The following is a 20,263-nucleotide window of genomic DNA, read 5'->3' on the forward strand; positions in this document are numbered from 1 at the left end:
AGCATGAATAAAAGATCCAAACCCATTCAAGAACTAAATTATTTAACAAAAGGTAATAGAACTTTCAGCTATGAAGTTGAATCAGCCAGACTTTGGGTGCCAGCTATGCCATTTAATAAGGAAAACAGATACAAATCTTTAAAAATTATTATTTTTAAATTACATTAAAGTTAATTTTACAAGGGAGCACACCACCCTCCCCGCAAAATTTAAAAATTTTCTCTTTCAAATTTGATCAATATGTTTACATAGTTTCACTTCTATCAGACTTATTCCCTAATTGAACATAGCTAACTTCTATTACTCTTTTTATCTTCCCACCTCCTGGGATATAGAATAGCTAGGTAGCTCTGCTACTGCCAAGCTGCACTTTTTCACTTAGCATTATATTAAATATGTTTATTACACTGATACAAAATCTTCATCATTAACATTTTAACATCTTATACATTCAGTTGTGTTGGTGTATCGTATTTACTCCACCATTTCCCTGTTGGCATTTAGGCTTCTTTGAACTCTTCACTATAGTTCTACCACGAACATTTTTATACAAACAGCCTTTTCCTCTCTTGAATTATTTCCCAGGTCTGGGGTTACTGGGCCAAAGGGTATGGATATTTTTATGGTTCTGAATATGTACTACCAAAAGAATGTTAGCAGTTTTCAGTGCTACTAGCAATAACTGAGTTTAACATTTCCTCGGGGCATTATCCATATTAGGTTCAATTCACCACTTTAAAAATTGCTAACATATATTAAGTGGTACTGTATAATTATTTACTTTTCTTTTTTTTTTTTTTCCTCCACTAGTGAGTTGGAATAGCATTCTCAACTTTTTTTTTTTTTTTTTTTTTAAGCAAAACACACCTCAATCTCATTCCTACTGTAGGGAGAAAACTCAGCAGCACATGTAGATATAAAGTCACACCAAAGGAAGAGAACAAAACAGTGTTAAAGTAAGCAAATTAGGCCCTAGTTGGAGTCCACTCATGCTAAGCCCCATGTTAACAAATCAAAACTTAATTAAGTTTCAATGCTAGGCTCTCCCAGGAAATGAAGGCCTAGCTGACTCAACCAGTCAGCACTTGCCTGCACAACACAAGTTACCTAACCCATTTCCAAACTTCCCTTTGCTCCAATCAGCAAATGCCCAGTATAACGTCCCCATTCCTCCTCACTTTGGTCTATAAAACCCTCTTGAATTGAACACTTCTTTGGAGCTCCTTTCTATCTGCTATACTGGATGTTGCTTAATTCATGAATCACTGAATAAAGCCAATGTAGTTTTTTAACAACAGCAAGTATAAAAATTAATTCCAAGAAGAAGGGCAAATTTCTCCTCCTCTGAATCAGAGTGGTCTCTCCAGGAAGGCTAGAGAACATTGAGCAAGCATTGGTTCCACATCTCTCTGATACAGCTACCTGAAACTGATGGAATGCTAAAGAAAGTGCGGGTTCTCCAATAAGTTCCTTTTCCTTTAAATTCACATTTATCGATCAAGAAACCATACTTTCTCCTGAGATTTTGGTTCAGATTCCAAACATCTCAAAAATAATTCCCCATACAAAAAGCTCTGCTAAACAGAAAAGAAGCGGGTAAAAAATCATATACAAAGCAAAAACTAAAGCACAGGAAACATAATAAATTAACATCATAGTAATATGAAAAAAATCAAATTGAAAATGAAGTTTTCACAAATAACTGCACTTGTTTTTCTAAGATTATATTGCTAAATGAGTACAGATCACTCTGATTTGTTCATTTTCCTCTAGAAAGACGTCCAAATAAGAGTGGGAGAACATTAAAAGTAAGATATTAAAGATGTGAAAGTGGGAGATTAAAAGTTCTTGTTGCCACAGCAACTACACAAGACACATTTGCACTACATAGGCCACTCCTTATGATGAGGTTTCGGAATATAGGTGAGGTTCAGTGGGGTGGAGTCCAGAGCCGAAGACCAAGAAAGAATTCTTGAGACGTCTTTGGTGCAAAATGGTGGTTTTTTAAAGCATGGGGACAGGAACTGTGGGCAGAAAGAGCTGCTGCCCCGGGTTGTGAGGGGTGGCTGATTATATACTACCGGGTTGGGGGAGATAAGGAAAAAGGGAGGTTGAAAAAGTACTCTCATATGTTAAAGAAGACTTACAGGATACCCAAGGCCTTGCTATTGTCAAGTTAAGGTTGTTTCCCAATCTAGTAAGGCATTAATATGAAGATAGTTGGGAACTTCCCGGAGGAACATTACACTCTGCATGCTTCAATTATCTATCCACGGGCTGCAGGTTACAAAGACATTCAATTGTATTTACATCCCTTCTGGAAGCTAGGTTATTGATAGAAATGCTTTGTTCTTGTAGACTGCTAAGACATTTGTAAACTGAAGGAGACTAAGTCTTGCAGGATTGTGATCTCTATAGGTTAACTATTTCTTTTTCCTTTAGGGCAGCCAGGAGTGCCTGAGGAATGTCACATACACCCCATAGTGGGGGAGGGGTTGCATGGTGTCAGTTTCTGCTTTGCCCTCAAATTGCCTTCTGTTCCCTCATCATTTAGACAGGCACCTGTTTCTTGCCACCTACTAATTCCTGTGAAAACACAAGGTAAATACACTAATAAAATCACAACTAAACTACACAGAATTTGAGACCAACATGTCATAGTTGCCTAGGTAATAGCAAATATATCAGCCACAGGAAACTGACAGTAACAGCTCTTTATGTATAACATTCATATTGCGCAGCCCAGTGAAAACAGCCTTCCCCTCCCATAAGATGTGGTTGCCAGTGTGCTATCTGGGATGTTACCTGAATAATGTTTTTCACAAAAAGCTACTATTAGATTTTTCTTTAAAAGGGATTCCCTAAATCTCCAGGAAAGTCTTTATGAACAAAAGAAACACAGTTCAAAGAGAAACTCATTCACTAAATGAAAGGTAGACAACACTATGAAAAGGAAGAAGTTGTGACATCAGTCCTGGATGAGGATCAGAGGATTCTGGACACTCTTTGGTGGAAATTCTTGGATTTTGCCAGATAAGCAGACTAGAATTTAGAAGAGAATAAAATGGAAGCTTCTTAAGAGTAGGGACCTAGACCTGGGCCTAATGCCTAGTGGTGTTCAATAAATACCTGTTAAATGACTGAATACAATTCTTGAAGAAGAAGTCTGAATCTCTGAAAGGCCAGAGAGTATATTCTACACTTAAGGACTTCTGTAAGACTTGACCCCCAGGTTGAACAAAAACTAAGCTCTATATCACTTTTTACCTGCCTTGCTATATATATATTCTGTGCCTTCTGAGTTCTCATATACATAAGGAATTTCTGTTCACTCTGTAGCCTAACTAAAGAGCGCATAGCTGCTTGACTTATCAAGCTGTCAGACATAAGCCGAAAGAGGGGGAACTTCAAAATGTGCCTTGCACTCCACAGAGTTGGCAGGAAAAGGCTGATGTTCTCTGTGCCACTATATATAATCATAAAGCTTTTTGTAAAAAAATTTATAAGGCCACTTTTATAAGAAACACTCCTGAGAGCCAAAGCAAAATTTCAAGAATGAAAATGTTGTCATTAGAGCAAACCAAAGAGGCCCATCAGGGAATGTTTTTGGCTTCCAATGGTGACATTTGTTTCTGATTATATATGTATTAAAACTTTCCTCTGGGTTTTAAAAGACTTTTAAGAAAGGAAATAAACCAGATTAATTTTTTCTAATTTGTGATATCCAAAGGCATATTTTCTAGTTTCTATAGTCATGATTACCAAAAACAGGAAATAGGTCTTTAAAATAAGACTTTAAGGGGTGCCTGGGTGGCTCAGTCAGTTAAGCATCTGCCTTTGGCTCACCAGAGCAAGGAGCCTGCTTCTCCCTCTCCCTCTGCCTGCCGTTCCCCTTGCTTGCATGCTCTCTCTTTCTCTGTCAAATAAATAAATAAAAATCTCTAAGAAAATAAATAAGTAAGTCTTTACGTTTCTATTTTAATTCCCTCTCTGGGCCTGAAGACACTTTAACAGAAGATCCCAAATAACTCATTCTTCTTCATATATAGGCATATCAATTTTCCATTGACAAATAGCCTGATATTTTATCTATACAACAGTCTATAACTTCCCTCAAAGAACAGATAAAAGATATAAAAAGTTTTTTTTTTTTAAACACCCTCCAACTTCCCTTCAACAAAATGGGCTGGGTAGTTTGATGTGTGTTTTCTAACACCATCAAGCAGTTAACTCAGTTCTGACACTATCTACCTGGAGATAATATCACAGATCTCACACCTTAAGAGCTCAGTGCCACAGACTGCCCTCCTTTTGATGCCAATTCCAAGTCCAGGTTATCACCTGTGCTTCTGACCAACTGGCTCTAAATTGGAGGTTTCCATGACCCCATCCTCGGTTCAGTGAATTTGCTGGAATAGCTCACAGACCTCAGAGAAACATTTACTACTTTATATATTATAAAGATAATATAAAGGATACAGATGAACAGCCAGATGTAGAGGTACATGGGATAAGATGTGTTGGAAGAGGCTTCCATGTTCTCTGTGTGAACCACTCTGCTTACTTGTTCACGTGTTCACTAGCCCAGAAGCTCTAGGAACCTCTGTCCTTTTGGGCTTCCTTGGGGGCTTCATTACATAGACGTAATTGATTAAATCATTGACCATTGTTGATTGATTCAACTTCCAACACCTCTCTACCCTCCTGGAGTTCAGAGGGTGGGACTAGAAGTTCTAACCCTCTAATCACCAGGCTTATTCTCCAGGCAACTAGCCCCCCTCCTTAGTCAAGGAGGGGCTTTCCAAAAGTGTCCTCATTAGCATAACAAAAGACGTTTATAGCTCTCCTCCACCAGGAAATTCCCAGGTTCTAGGAGCTCTGTTCCCAGAATGGGATGAAGACGAAATATATGGTTGACCCTTGAACAACACAGGTTTGAATTGTGCAGGTCCACTCATACTTGGATTTTTTACAGTACTATTAAGTATTTTCTCTTCCCTATGATTTTCTTAGTAGCATATTCTTTTCTCTAGTGTACTTTGTGAGAATACAGTATATAAAACGTATAACATACCAAATATGCTAATCAACTACATATGTTATGGGTAAGGCTGCCAGTCAACACTAGGCTATTAGTAATTAAGTTTTGGAGGAATCAAAAGTTATACATGGATTTTTGATTGTGCAGGTCGGTGTCCCTTACCCCTGCATCCTTCAAGGGTCAAAGGTGTATTTCTTATGAATCACAATGTCAGTAGGTAGAAAGGAAAAGATTTATGAATTAGTTGTATCCCCCTTACCATCCACTGAGAGACACATATGTCTGCCCATTTATAGAAATATACACAAAGGCAGATACACTACCAAATGCTCCCAAGGCTCCAACAAACAACACACACCGAAGAAACACTTAACAGAGACAAGGACACAGACCTTCAGAGAGATACTAGACAGAAATCAAAAGGAACAAAAGAAACAGAGAGGTGTATTACTTGCAAAGGATGGACGGCTCTTCAGGACAGGCATCCACAGCACACCCAGGAACAGCTCCCGCTCCAGGGAAGAACGGAGGCATCCCGCTGGGGTGTAACTCTGTATTACACACACACCCCAACACACATGCTCTCCTCTCTCCCTCACAAACACACTCTCTTACACACACTGTCTCTCTCACACACTCCTTTACTAACACTTTCACACACACACTCACACACAATCTCTTAAAAACCTCTCAGTGTATTGTGTACATAATCACTCTCACACACTCCAACAGTCTCACACACAATCTCATACACACAGAGACTCTTCACACACAGTCTCTCTCACACACATACACACATACATACAGTCTCTTCATGTACATTGTCTCACACACACAGTCTCACAAACGCGCGCGAACACACATTCGCTCTTAGGTCTCTCACACACGCCCCCGTTGGCTCCGCCCCCGCCGTAGCCCCTCCCCCGGGTGGGCTCCGCCCCGGGTGCCGGGGCGGGGCGAGCCAGTGACAGGAGAGGCCGGGCCGGGGTGGTACTTCTGGCACCCTGGCCAGCCGGGCGAGCTCCTGAGGCTCCTGTCTGTGGCAGCGCGGCCGATCTCCGGGCGGCCCACGGGTGGCGGCCCCTGCCTTCCGTTTCTCGCTTGCCTCCTCCGGCGACCGTCCGGGCAGCGGGAGTTGGCGACGGGATGTGCTCGGCCGGGGAGCTGCTTGGCGGCAGCAGCGGCGGCAGCAGCGGCGGGGAGCGCGACGAGGACGGGGACGCGTTGGCGGAGCGGCCGGTGGCGGGGACAGAGCCGGAGCCCGGGGCGAGCCCGAGGCGACGCCGGCAGCGGCCGCTGGAGGAGCGCGAGCAGGTGAGCGGGGAGGGGCGGCGCGGCCCGGCCGGTTTCCCGAGCCCCACCCGGCGACGGAGGGAAGTAGGCGGGCGGGCGGCGCCTGTGCTCTGCTCCGCGTGGGGCGCTGGTCGCTGCGGCGTTCGGGGAAGCTGCCCCGAGGAGCGGTTAGACGGCGCGCGCTGGGCCGGGCTGCGGGGTCGTGCGTGCGCGGTGGCGAGTGCCCCAGGATCCCGTGCCTAGCGGGGTCAGCACGGCCCTTCCCCTGCTGTTGGGCAGAAGAGGCTCAGGCCGGCACCCAGGGCTCTGTGGGAAGTACCCTCCATAACGGTCACTTATCTAAAAGCCTCACATGTAAACACTTTTTTTTCAACTTCAAGTCCATACCCCGGTGCTGTGTTTTAGGGGATAGCTGCTCCCTTCCTGCCCTCCATCTTGGCATTTCTGAACACACACCTAGCGCCTCTGAAAAGGTGTGGGTGTATTTCTCTAGATATGTAATCAATGTCTGAAGGCATGTGTAGGAGCGACTATTACAATAGATCTCTTGAAAGGGACTCTCCAAGAGTAGGTTCTTCACATGAACACAAATGAGATCTAAACTTCATTTTAAAAGTGAAAAAGCAAGAAAATTGCTTTCAGTTAGTACCACAGGGAAAGAAGTATGAAGAGGCCAGTGGCAGTAAGGGAAAGGAGAAGTTGGGTAATTTTTGAAACTCTGAATTTGTTCTCACTACATGAAGTACGATAATAGGCATTACAACATATCAGATGTCTTCAAGATCAGGCAAGAAATTTAATAAAAGAAATTGAATTATATGTAGGATGGATTTTCACCAAAAACAGTAATTAGACTCTCGAAAATACCTGACATCAGCCAACATTCAGAATCACATTAAGGAGCAGGAATTCAAATGTTTATTTGCCTTTGCTGCAGCCTATACTGTTGGGACAATCAATTGGTACCTGTCTCCTTTCATTATTCTCTGTCTGTCCTTTTTGTCACATTTCACAAACTCCGGTATCATCACTAACTGCATTAATAGATAAAGTATAACTTCTAGTATTTCAACATTTTATTTAGAAAACAGAAATACCATTGTGTGGCACACACAAAATATCCCTTGGCATTAGGCTCGCTCACCATGTGGAAGTGTAGTTTTTCATCCTTATGACAATATAAAAGACGGCATGGTGACTGAAGCAAATAATTGGTCTCTAGGAGATCCTCCTGATTCCCTTCCTAGTGCCCCCCCGCCCAACTATACCCTGACTCAGTAGCTAAAGGACTTAGTTTCCTCTTGCTTTAGTTGTTCAACTGGAAAAGTGAAGAAAACAGCAACAGGAACTCCCTGGGTGGTGGCGGTGGTGGTGAAGGGGGTACATATGAACTGCGGTTGTCAAAGTAAATTTTCAAATGTTTGTAAGGGAGAGTGTAAAATATTACTTCATTTACACTTCTGTGAATTTCACATCATCAGTATCTCTGGTCTTACCAAAATTGCTTATGGTACAAAGAAAAGGGATGAAACAAACAAAAAGATTGAAACATATATCCTAGAAAACATATATCCTATCACTTTGCATACCTGCGTCTTTCATCGCCTGGCATGGAAATTTATTTTCTTCTACTCCTTTGAAATGTTTGAAAATGTTATTTTTTTTTATCAGATGATGTATTTATGTAGTGTAAGCCTACATACACAATAATTGAAAATTACACCTGAAATATGCACTTACCCCAAATCAGCACCAAAGAAGAACTTCTTATCAAGAAACCATAAATGAACAGAAAATTGAGGCAATGCAACCCTTTGGTGTAAGAAGCAAGCTTTTGTGATAAATCATTTATTGATAATATTATCACTAAGACTTGTTTTCTTTTTTTTCCAAGTCCTGCAAATGAAATTTAAAATTTGTATGCACTCCCTTGCAATGATGGTAACTACAGATATAAAAATGCTTGAGGAAGAAGTAAGTGAATTCAGTGACTATAAAATATAACCTAAGGAGTTGTTTCATTTAGTTTTTCTTTAGGGGATGGTATGTGCTTGTTATTTTAAGAGCACACAGACTCCAAATTACAAATAGAATATTTTTGAAAACTTGGTTTGCAGACTCTTTATTTAGAATTTAAAGTGATTTTTTCCACAGAAATAATGATAGAAACAGAACCAACACTGATCAGCTGGAAATGAGGCAGAGGCCATCGTCCTGGTGTCCTTTCTGCTTAGCATACTCACTTGGTGTTCCACAGTCTTAGCCTTAAGGATGTTGAGAGAGAACTGGCGGCATCCGTGGGGGCAGCGGCAGCAGCCTCCATGGAGGCTCCTTTATATCTGGATCAAGGCTATGGTGGTGTTGTTGAACACAGTAGCTCCAGAAGACACCTGACTTTTGCTCCTCCAGCTTTCACTGATTTTTTTCAGCCCCTAATTTTTTGTATTAAATTTCTTTCTGTTTCTATTTCCTTCACTGAGTTTTGCCCTTACCTGATAATTTGATGAAGCAGGTTTCTCCAGTTAGCTATTCCCAAGGCTAAAGGTTCCTCCACATGCATCCTTTCCTTCACTGATTTTTCTTTCCATTCCTATCTGAAAGGCTCATGCCCTTCCCTCAGTCTGAAAGTCTCTTGTATCGGCCTTGACTGTACAAAACCTACCTTTAGCTCATTGATACGGTACCAGCTCAGAATGTATTTATAGCTTGGCATTTATTTCACATAATACTGAAATATTTCTCAATAACTAATATTGTCAGCATCATTTTTTTTCTTACTATTTGTTCTTAAATGCCACTCCATCTGAGAGAAAACTAAGGTTCCTTTGTGTCTCCGGGTAGGATGATTGACAAAGGAGGCCTGGTTAAAATCAGGTATTCTAAGAAAGGAGGACTTGAAAGAATGAAACAGTTACTTTAGATGAAGGAACTGTGTCAAGTTTGAAGTAGGTGTCAGGTATCTAAGAGAGATAAGCAAGGGAAAGAGCAAAATGCCCAAGGAATTGAAGGGAGAGGGGCATAACTATCCCACATGTGTGTTGTTCATTGTGTATATGAGAGATGATTCAATTATGTTCATGACTGTGAACGTCAGGGGGCTTTATATAAAAGAGTCTCTGATCTACTGCATAACTGAAAGGCTAAACATCTCTAGTCCTTTTATTATATACCTACAATGTGAATAGCATCTGCTTAGATGTGGCAGTTCACAACCTGAATAACCTAAGATGGCCCTTTACCTCCTAGAGCATAGGTCCCATTATCCTCAGACTGACTTTAGAATCGTTATCTTTATCTCTTAAGGTCTTTTCTTTATGATTATTGAAGTAATGTACTTTGGAAAATGTAAGAATAAAGAAAACTCTAAGAAGAAAACAAAAGCATTTGAAATCCCACTTCAAGTAACATTTTGTTAAAAAATACCAAATATTTAAAAAAATATATCTCATACATTTGGTATTACCACATTCATCTCTCTCATATGTTACTATACTTGTATATATACACACATACATTTTTAACATGTTTTAGTGTAATATTAAATTTGTTTTCTTGTTTTAACTACTTAGCATGTTATGTCATTTTCCCATGTTATGAAAAATTATTTGTAAAAATTATTTTTAGGGCCACCTAATAGTCCTTTCCCACTACTGTACATTTAAGGTGCTTCAAACTTTCTTTTTAAATAATGCTGTAAGGAAAATCTTGCTTATAAATCTTCACAGTTCTACCTTGCAATAGATTCCTAGAAATGAAAGAACTAGGTCAATGAGTCAAACTCATTGAAGCCTCTCGGAACATTCTAAAGGATTGCATTTAAGAAAGATCACACCAATGTATACTTCCAGCATTGGTGTGTGAGAGTGCTGATTGGAAACCATCTAGGCCTGTAACAAACGGTATAATTTATAGATTAATCTCTGCCAATTCAGTGGGTCAAAATTATGTTATAAGATAGCGCTGGAGAGGTTTACTAACCCTTTCATGTATTTATTGAGCATTTGCATTTCGTTTTAATCATGTTCTTTGACCTTTTTGACACTCAGATGTTAATCTCTTACTTCGCATTGATTATAAATATTTTCTCTGGTTGCTACTGACTTTATAATTTTGTTAATGATGTTTTTGATTTAGAAATGCTTTAAATTTTTATTAGTTAAAGGAATTTATTTTGGTAATTTCATTTGCACATATCACACATACACACACGCATAATATATATACATATCTATATCTGTTTAGAACATTCTTTCTAATCCTACAGTTAAATATCCAGTGTTTTCTTGTGTGTATGTGTATTTATGGTTTTATTGTTATTTTTAAAATTCTGTATGTTTAGTCTCTTTAGAATAACTTCATGTATCGTGTGAGGTATGGAGCTAATCTGTTTTATTCCCCCCAGTGATTGAATAATCCACTTTCTCCCTGGCTTTACAATCCTTTATAGTAGTTATAAATAGTAAAATCTATATTAAGCTTTTATATTTTTTGTTGGTATTGTGAAAGGGATATTCTCACCCACAAATTATCCTTTTGCTGCTGGTTTCTAGCTACTGGCTCTTGTATATTTAGTTCTTAACTAGTTACCTTTCTGAATTCTTTTATTAATTCTAATGCTAATAAATACCAGTACCTCTTAGACTTGATTCTTTTGCATCTTCTAGATATATAATCATCCAGTCTACAGATAAGGTTGATTCTGCTTCCTTTCAAATGGTAATATTTCATTTCTATTTCTTGCCTTTGTGATACCTAGAACTTTTGGATCAATGCTGGTTCATAGATACGTAGGTGAATAAATGAAGAAAGCTTTATAAAAGCGTGTGCCAGGGGTGCTTGGGTGGCTCAGCTGGTCGATCATCTGACTCTTGGTTTCAGCTCAGATCTTGATCTCAGGGTCCTGAGATGGAATTCCCCCTGGCTCTGGACTCAGCAGGGAGTCAGCTGGAGAAATTCTTTCTTTCTCTCCCTCTGCTCCTCCTGCTCATGCGTATGCATACACCCTCTCTCTCTCTTTAAAATAAAGTAATTAAAAATAAATAAATAAAATAAAAGCACTTGCCAAAGTATGTTCCATAGGATTATCTGTTAAAAAAAAAAACTGCAGCAGAAGGAAGCCTTAAGCTTCCTCTTTGATCTATTAAAAATATGATCAACAGTATAGATTCTAGATCCAGAATACCTGGGTTTGAGTCCTAACTCTGTCACTTCCTAACTCTAACTTTGGGCAAGTTAATTAACCTCTCCAGACTTCAGTTTCTTCATCTATAAAAAGGGAATAATAATTGTATCACCCTTACAGGATTGTTGGAGGATTACATGAGTTAATGTGTGTGAAGTGCTTACAGCAATCCCTAGCACATAATAATCATATAAATGTTAGCTTTTGGGCCTAATTTTCAAACAGAACCCACACTGAAAAGAAATCTAAGAACCATAGTTTTCAGGTTTTCTAGGCTCTGCATTTTGAAAGTCGCCATAGGAGGAAGGTGCTCCTCAGTTTTCACGTGCATACAAATCATCTCTCTTTAAGTGCAGGTTATGATATCCTTGGTCCGGGGTGAGGCCTCAGACTTTGCATCTCTAATAAGCACCTAAGTGATGCCAATGCTATATCTATGTACCACACTTTGAGTGGTAAGGATATAGGATAAGCAAGTCAATCCCATAGTATTCACTGTATTTGCCTTTCAACATACTAGTTATATGTAAGGAAGTCATTTAACTATCCCCTAGAAGGATATATTTGAACTCTTGGTGAGGTACAAGAAGCCAACAGTCATTCCTCAAGCCAGTGATTTGTTCTAGGTCCTACAACTAACTAGTTCTGGAGAAGACCAGAACTCAGGTCTCCAAATTCTCAAGCCAATGTTTTTTCATATACGCAAAGAGGCCTCCCACGTAATCGGAGAACAGTCCTGACAAAGCTGCTGCTCTCCCTTAGACTGTGTAGCTCAAAACTAGTTATCTGTTTATATCTTCTTCTTTTCACACTTTATTTTTTTATGTGTGTATTATTTATTTAATAGAAGAATTCGGTCTTAAGCAGTTGTGGGAACTGGTTAAGCAGTCTGTAAATCTGTTGAATCACGTCTGATGCTGGAGCTTGAGGTCCACTGGGCAGGCAGTTAGGAAGGAAAGATGGATATAAATAATGGGGAGAATCAGGCGCAGCCTGGAACCCATAAGCATGTGCTGAAACTCCAAGAAAACTAACTGGAACCTTGACTTCCACTGCTTCCCAGCTTTCTAGTGTGGAAGACCTGCGGGAGCCAGGGCCTTTTCTCAAGTAGCTAAACACATACATCTGAATGAGGAGTTGGAGGAGCTGGAGGAGGATCCAGGGAAAGGGAAAGCAATTGCAGACCCAGATGCTGCTTTGTGCTGACCAGGTGAAGCCGCAGGTCAGCAACAACACATGAGCTGCAGAGTGCCTGCTGCTTCCTTTCCATCCTCCTATCTTCCAAGAATCCCATGGACCATCTAACTTTGTGTTGTGCAAGCATCCCTCAATCATGAAGATTTAAAGCCAGGGTTCACCACTATGTCTTGCTGAATGGTGTTTTCTAGAAAGTGGTTCAGTCAACTGGGTGGGGGGATGCTGGGGAAAAGGAAGCCCCAAGGTCTGGATTGAAGAAACTGGATGATGTTTTCCCAAGCTTTCCAGGGCCATGAGTCAGGAATAGTCATAAAAAAAAAAAAAAAAAAAAGCCAAGGGCATAACTGTGCCTCTTGTTAAAATGCAGGTTCTGATTCAGTAGATCTGGGGTGAGTCCTGAGGTGCTTCATTCCTCACAAGCCTGCAGATGATGCTGACACGACTGGTGAAGGGACTGCACTTTGAGTAGCAAGATCTGCTCCCTTTCATACTTTTAAAAGCAGTTCTCAAGCAGTAACTGTAACAAGTGTTATGAGCTTAGTGAATTCAGTCCTAAACTTAACCTCATCTTGTTCCCAAGGGCGTCCAGTCTTTAGAGTAACTCGGAATAATTTTGCATATGGTAGGCATCTTTTGTTTGTTTTTATCATTATTCAGAGTGGAACCTCAAAATCAGTTGTTCTTTACTGGGGCAGTTTTGCTCACAGGAGACATTGGCAATGTCTAGAGACATTTTTCATTGTGAAGACTAGGGGGATACCACTGGAATCTAATAGAAAGAGCCCAGGGATACTGCTAAACATCCTCTAATGCACAGAACAGTCCCTTAGAACAAAGCATTATTTGGCCCAAATGTCAATAGTGCCAAAGTTGAGAAACCCATCTCAAAATATTAGGGTTACAGCAGTTTGAGTTGTCAAGAATAATTACTCTGCTAATAGATATTTAAATGGATAGTAAAAATTGTTTATTTTCTGAAGCCTATGTGCCAAACAGGTCGTCCCTCAACTGATCATTTCTCTTATCTCTTCTTCCAACAACTTCTCTTAAACAACCTTCTCTTTTTTGCTCTCTCTCTCATATCCTTTGTCCTCCTCTCTTTCCTACTACCCATCTCCTTCCTCTCTCTTCCTATTGAGTGTCTCATTCTCCCATTGTCTTTTATTCTTCCGTAACCATCTCAGCTACTTTCTCTTTTTCTCCATGTATCTTCTTTCTAATACCTCCTCTCCTCTGTAGAAGCTAAGAATTATGGAACGATGAAAAGAGTTTTGGAGTATAACAGTTCCAAGTTTGAATTCTGGCTTTACTATTTTACTAGCTGTGTCATTCTAATCACTTAATCCCTCAGAGACTCAATTTCCTCATTGTAACAGGTATTTTGCTACCCACTTCTTAATGTTCGTATGAGGATTCAGTGACATTTTGTATACAGACTACCTAGCATGTGGTAGACCTTCGATGAATATTAGCTCTTATTTTATCCTCACCTTTCCTCTCATTTTTTCCTCTGGTTCCCTTATTTTTATTCCTCTCAACTAACCACCTCATAAAACTGTATTTTTAGCATTTGTAATATTTAGGTTTATAGAATAAATATTACTTATATATTGAATAAAGTATTAAGATGTACTAATCTAAAAATTAACTGTTTAGTATTTCTCTAAAAAAATTAACTCACCAACCTAAATTATGTTGCATTTTGTGGGGATCTTCCGTTGATTTTTTTTTCATTTGTGAGTCACTGATCCTTCCTAGGAAAAAGAATATCCACCTTCCTCTGTACAAGTTATTCTCAATTTCCTATTCCACCGAAGTGGTAAAGCAAAGTTAAAGGGAAAAAAATAAAAGTACCACGACATTAGCTTGTCCTGAGAGGCCTGAGTAGAAATTCTTTATCTTTATTCCCACCTTCCCTAAGCCTTAGGATACTATCTTCATTTTCTGCCTTCTTCTCTGGAGTTGCAATTTTATCTTGTTGTAGCAGCCTTCAAAAACATTAGAAGTCCCTACTAGTCATGTTTTGGTTCATTCAGTGTGTTGTGTGTTTGTGTGAGGTGTGTCTGTGTGTGTATATTTAAGGGAAATGATAAGACAAGCAAAGAGTAGTTTCATTTCGGCAGAGAAACTAAATTTCTAGTTAATTTGATGCAAAAGATACTTTCTGTCTTCTGATCTATTTTTCCCCCATATCCAGTGGGTGTTGTTTTTGGGTTTTTTTTTTTTTTCCATTTAACCTCATTGGCAGCTACACCTTATCTTGGCAAAGAAAGAGGAAATGATTGGCTTTATTTGTTGCTGTTTTCTTACAGCATCAACTGTAGCTTATCGGTGTTCTGATCAAAGAGAAAGCAGAGTGCAAATGTTTTGAACTTTATGGAAAATATAGGATAAAATTATTAATAACAGTATCTAAACACAGTGTTAAGAAAATTAAATTTCTATTTATGGGTTTTACTGTATTCTCTTTGATATATTTTCTAACATTTCTGAGCTTTCTTAATTCTTTTTCAATTAATCTGAAAAAATTGATTTTTTTATCTTCCTGATCAGCATTTTACTTGAACATATGCAGACCATCTACAGAGGCAGAGAACTTACATTTGATTTCCCATGACTGGCAAATTTCGTCAGTCTGATTGAATTCAGAATTCCTTATTTATGGTGCTCAGAAGTAATAACATATAACGGTAGCTATTGTCACTTCCTCAAGTTGAGAGTTAAAAAGGAAAATCAGGGTGCCTGGGTGGCTCAGTCCATTAAGCATCCAACTCTTGGTTTTGGTTCAGGTCATGATCTCATGGGTTGTGGCATCAAGCCCCTCATCAGGCTCAGTGCTCAGCAGGGAGTCTGCTTTGGGATTCTCTCCCTCTGCCCCACCCCATGGCTCATGTGTGCATGCTCTCTCTCTCAAATAAATAAATAAATCTTTAAAAAAAAAAAAAAGGAAAGTCATTTTTAAGGAAACATATTTGATTTTGACTACGTTCAATAGACAAGCTATTCCATCTTGTGGTAACATCTAGTGTACCACCCTGCGCATATAAGATATTCAATGTCACCAGATACTTCATGTCTTAAAAAATATGTAGATTCTAGGAAAAGTACAAAATGTAGAAATTTTTAACCTACAGCTTGAATTAATCATATTCTTCACTTCATAGCCTAATAGTATCTCTCATTATTTCATGCATACCCCTTTTTTCCCTTATTTAACTATTTTTTCATTATGTAACAATTCTCTTCCTCTACAATAGGCAACTTTTTAAAGTAATCTCTACCCTCAAGAAGGGGCTTTAACTCATGATCCTGAGATCAAGAATCGCATGCTCTACTGACTGAGCCAGCCAGGCATCCCATAGACAATTTTTTTAAAATATGTTTAATAGCTTTGTCTGAATTTGTGTGTTATCTTTTTGAATACTTGATGATTTCATTTATGTATGTTTGCAAATGTGATTTAACACATTGGATCCTAACTCTAGCTATAGAGAAAAAACTGATGGTTACCAGAGGGGAGGTGGGTTAGATAGGTGATGGGGATTAAAGAGTACACTTATCATGATGAGCAGTGAGTAATGTATAGAAATGTTAGATCACTATATTGTACACCTACAACTAATATAACACTGTATGTTAACTATACTGGAATTAAAGTTTTAAAATTTAATTAAATAAATAAAATAAAATATTGGCTCCTCTTGGTTGAAATGGAAATGAATACAAATTTTAGTATTTTTCAGTTTATAATAATTTGACAGACCAATTCAAGAACTAGCCAGTAGTACACCTGAAACTAATGTGTGTGTCAATTATAGTTCAATATTTTTTTAAAACAACTTACAGTACTGTATATTAAAAAGGGTTACTTGAACTGTATTTAAATTATACCTTAATAAACCAAACCAACTTAAAATAAAACAAACAAAAAAGAACTAGCTGATATTCTCATTGATATTCTCCTCAAAAAGTTTTTTTTTCCTTTACTGGTTCTGTGTTATTTTAGGAGATAAGTGTAAATAAATAATAAATGCTATAACTTTGCATTTAGTTAGAAATGGCAAACAAGGAGCACCTGAGTGGCTCTTAATTTCTACTATTGATTTCAGCTAAGGTCACAATCTCAGGGTCATGAGATTGAGCCCCACATTGGGATCCGCAGTCAGTGGAGAGTCTGCTTCTCTACCTGTCTCTCTCTCCCTCTTCCTCTGCCACTCCTTTGCCTCTAAAATAAATAAATCTTTTTCAAAAGAAATGGCAAACAAGTATAAATCTAATAATAAACATGTTATAAATTATAATATATAATGCTGCAGTTAGGTAAAGATTTATATGGTTAGTTAATTTTTATGTTTAATATATTATTTTTGTACATTTTGTAGGAAATGAAAATTGCAATTATATTTAATATCCAATAAGCAGGAAAAATGTCCAGCCTCACTAGAAATAAAAGAAATGCAAATTAATAGTATTCGGAATTATTTTTTACCCATCCAGTTGTTAAAGATTAAAAAGATAAGTGGTGTGGGTTTAGAGAAAATATATGACGTAAGAATACACTACAGTTAAAAGTATAAACTGGTTCAGTGTTTCTGGAGGGAAATCTGGTATCAGACCTCATGAGTACATACTATTATTGCCCCCACTTTAAAGATGTAAAAAATGTAGCACAGGGAGAAAGTTAAGTAATTTATTGAAAGTATCATAGCTAGTAAGTTGTGGCGTTGAGATTCAAACCCATGCTTAAAGTTTTTAACCACCAAGCTGGTGTTGGGCCCTGAAACCAATTTAGTGGATTGTGAACAGGATAGGATAGATAAAAAGTGTTAGAATCTATCACACATGCTATGAGTGTCATTTTGTAGAACTTTAGTTTATATGTACTGGGTCAAGGTATAAAATATATTTCTAATACAGATCATAGTCAAGATCCCAAGTCAAGATCAAGATCATTGCCAGCTCCATTCTGTCTCAGGGTTTTTGCCTGGACTCTTTTCTCCAGATATGCCCTTGACAGATCTTATATCATCAACCTATTGTTACCTCTCTGAGATCACAGCTCTGCTTACCCCGTAGAAAGAACCTCCAACCCACCCCAATTTCTTTTCCACTATTTTCCTCATAGCTCTTCTCACTATTTGAAATTATCTTAATAATTTGTTTGTTAAAGTATTTTTTTCTCTGCCACTCTCCACTCCCTCCTCACAGGCTCACAGAAAAATATGAGAGCAGATCACATTTTGTGGCAAATGCTTCAATTATTTTGATATCTCTGAGGTGAAGTGTAGAGTCTGTAAAAACGCCTATCCAAAACAACATTGCTGGTAAAAACTCAGTTGGTTTTTTGGCTGAAGTGGCTTCCCAGGGGTAATTATGACAAAAATTAGTTTTGAAAGAGAGAGGACTTTGTATATAACAGGAACATTTTCTATTGTCAGAATCAACAGAAAAGAAACTAGTAGCATTAGTTGTGAATTGAGCTAAGGATCCTGGTAAGATACTTGTGAGAATTAGCCAAGGATTGTGTTCCTTGATATGCTGTATTTTAAAACCACCACATTATCGAGAGGGTGAAAGGCTAATGAACATAGGATTTTGAATTACTAACCGGTATTAACTTACGTAATTGGTCTAAATTTGCAAATTTATTTTACTTTTTCTTGAGCTCGACATAGAAAAGATAGTAGATAAAACCCAGAGCTAACATAAATTAAAATTCAGATCAGTCAATTTAATAAAAGGATAATTTTCAAGGAGAAAATATAAACTGATCACATGTTAAGCATTTTACTTAACTCATCATTAATGAGGGAACCAAGCAAATGTTACAACTGATTCACAGGTGAAATCAAAAAATCAAAAATATATATGGGGAAAAGATATGTTGAAATAAACTTACAGGGGTACCTGGGTGGCTCAGTCTTTAGGCATCTGCCTTTCTGCTCAGGTCATGATCCCAGGGTCCTGGGATTGAGCCCCACATGGGGCTCCCTGCTCAGCAGGAAGCTTGCTTCTCCCTCTCCCACTCCCCCTGCTTGTGTTCCCTCTCTTGCTGTGTCTCTCTCTCTGTCAAATAAATAAATAAATCTTTAAAAGAAAGAAAGAAAGAAAGAAAGAAAGAAAGAAAGAAAGAAAGAAAGAAAGAAAGAAAGAAAAAGAAAGAAAGAAAAAAAGAAAGAAAGAAAGAAAGAAAGAAAGAAAGACTTACAAATGGACTCGAAACTGGTTTTTTTCCCATAGGCAGGGGAAGGAAGACAATTGAACTCCGCTGGAACAGAATTTATTTGTGTGTCTATAGATAAGAATTATTTTTCATTGCTGTTGGTTATCTGTAATGAGAGATGTAAAATACCTCAAAAGCTATGAAGGCTAACCAATATTCTAAACAATGCAGTGTCCATAATTTTTTTACTTAATTTCCTTATAGTAATAAAGAAACAAAGTAATTTCTAAAATTTGCTCCATGGATAGATTAATTTTTGGATAGTGAGGGTACTTGATCTCTCCTCTTACAATGTCTCATGCTGCTAGGAAATATTAATTCTATTCTAATCTTTTCCCATGGCAATATTATATATGTATGTATATACATATATATGTATATACATACATTCAATGTGCATATGAAAATACACGATTTATATGTATGTGGAAAGCAAGGATTGATTTATATTTGAAGTTCTTTCTGTTGAGTTATATAGCTAGACTTCACCTGATACTAAGATAACTACTGAAAATTTTTGATGAGAACAAGATTGCTGCTTTCATATCTATGTTGTTTTTATTTAGCACACAAAGTCCAACTGTGTGTTCATATCATCCTAGCATGTATTGAATGGTTATTGGTTTCAAAGACAATTTTGTCAACTCAAGAGTTTCACAGGAGTATAATAGTATGTTGGTTTAAGTTTTTAAATTTAAAGAAGGGTAAGAACAAAGTGATTTCTTCATAGAGAGTTAACCACTTATTGTGACTATCCATGGTATCAATAAAATTACCCAGTGTAAAACACTGAAGAATAAATATATGAAGAAAAAATTAAATACCAAACTTCTTCATTATTCAATATGTATGCATAGTCTATTTAACAGTAATATAACTAAAGGATATAATGATTCTGCCATTTCTGGATAATAGTATTTTCCCTTTGGAGTTTAAATGATTAACTATTTGGAAATCTGTCTTTGGACACTTTATACTTAGCTACTGTTTTAAGATTTCAGTTGCTTTGGGGCGCCTGGGTGGCTCAGTTGTTAAGCGTCTGCCTTCGGCTCAGGGCATGATCCCAGAGTCCTGGGACTGAGCCCCACACCAGGCTCCTCCGCTGGGAGCCTGCTTCTTTCTCTCCCACTCCCCAGGCTTGTGTTCCCTCTCTCTCTCTGGCTGTCTCTGTGTGTCAAATAAATAAATAAAATCTTTAAAAAAAAGATTTCAGTTGCTTTAACAATCTGGCCATATACTGAAGATATTTTCTTTTTCCATTTGTTTCCTACTAAACATCAATTGCTTTAACAACTGATTATAGTTACTGTTTTATAAACAGTTTTCT

At 38.1% G+C, this 20,263-nt stretch overlaps 1 protein-coding gene and 1 long non-coding RNA gene across 2 annotated transcripts in view; one reads left to right on the forward strand and one right to left on the reverse strand.

The window, feature by feature from the left end:
• LOC130543329 (uncharacterized) overlaps positions 1 to 5,974 on the reverse strand; it is a 576,439-nt gene extending 570,465 nt beyond the window's left edge. Inside the window, exon 1 of the long non-coding RNA XR_008958599.1 lies at positions 5,493 to 5,974. This is a non-coding gene — a long non-coding RNA (uncharacterized LOC130543329). The remainder of the gene's footprint in view (positions 1 to 5,492) is intronic.
• A 14-nt stretch (positions 5,975 to 5,988) lies between these two features.
• Positions 5,989 to 20,263, forward strand: part of FAM241A (family with sequence similarity 241 member A) — a 43,272-nt gene continuing 28,997 nt past the window's right edge. Inside the window, exon 1 of the mRNA XM_026499192.4 lies at positions 5,989 to 6,355. Within this exon, the coding sequence (XP_026354977.1) occupies positions 6,188 to 6,355 (168 nt within the window). The 5' untranslated portion in view covers positions 5,989 to 6,187. The remainder of the gene's footprint in view (positions 6,356 to 20,263) is intronic.

The sequence above is a fragment of the Ursus arctos genome, unplaced genomic scaffold (genome assembly GCF_023065955.2).
Source record: "Ursus arctos isolate Adak ecotype North America unplaced genomic scaffold, UrsArc2.0 scaffold_11, whole genome shotgun sequence".
Taxonomy (NCBI): Eukaryota; Metazoa; Chordata; class Mammalia; order Carnivora; family Ursidae; genus Ursus; species Ursus arctos.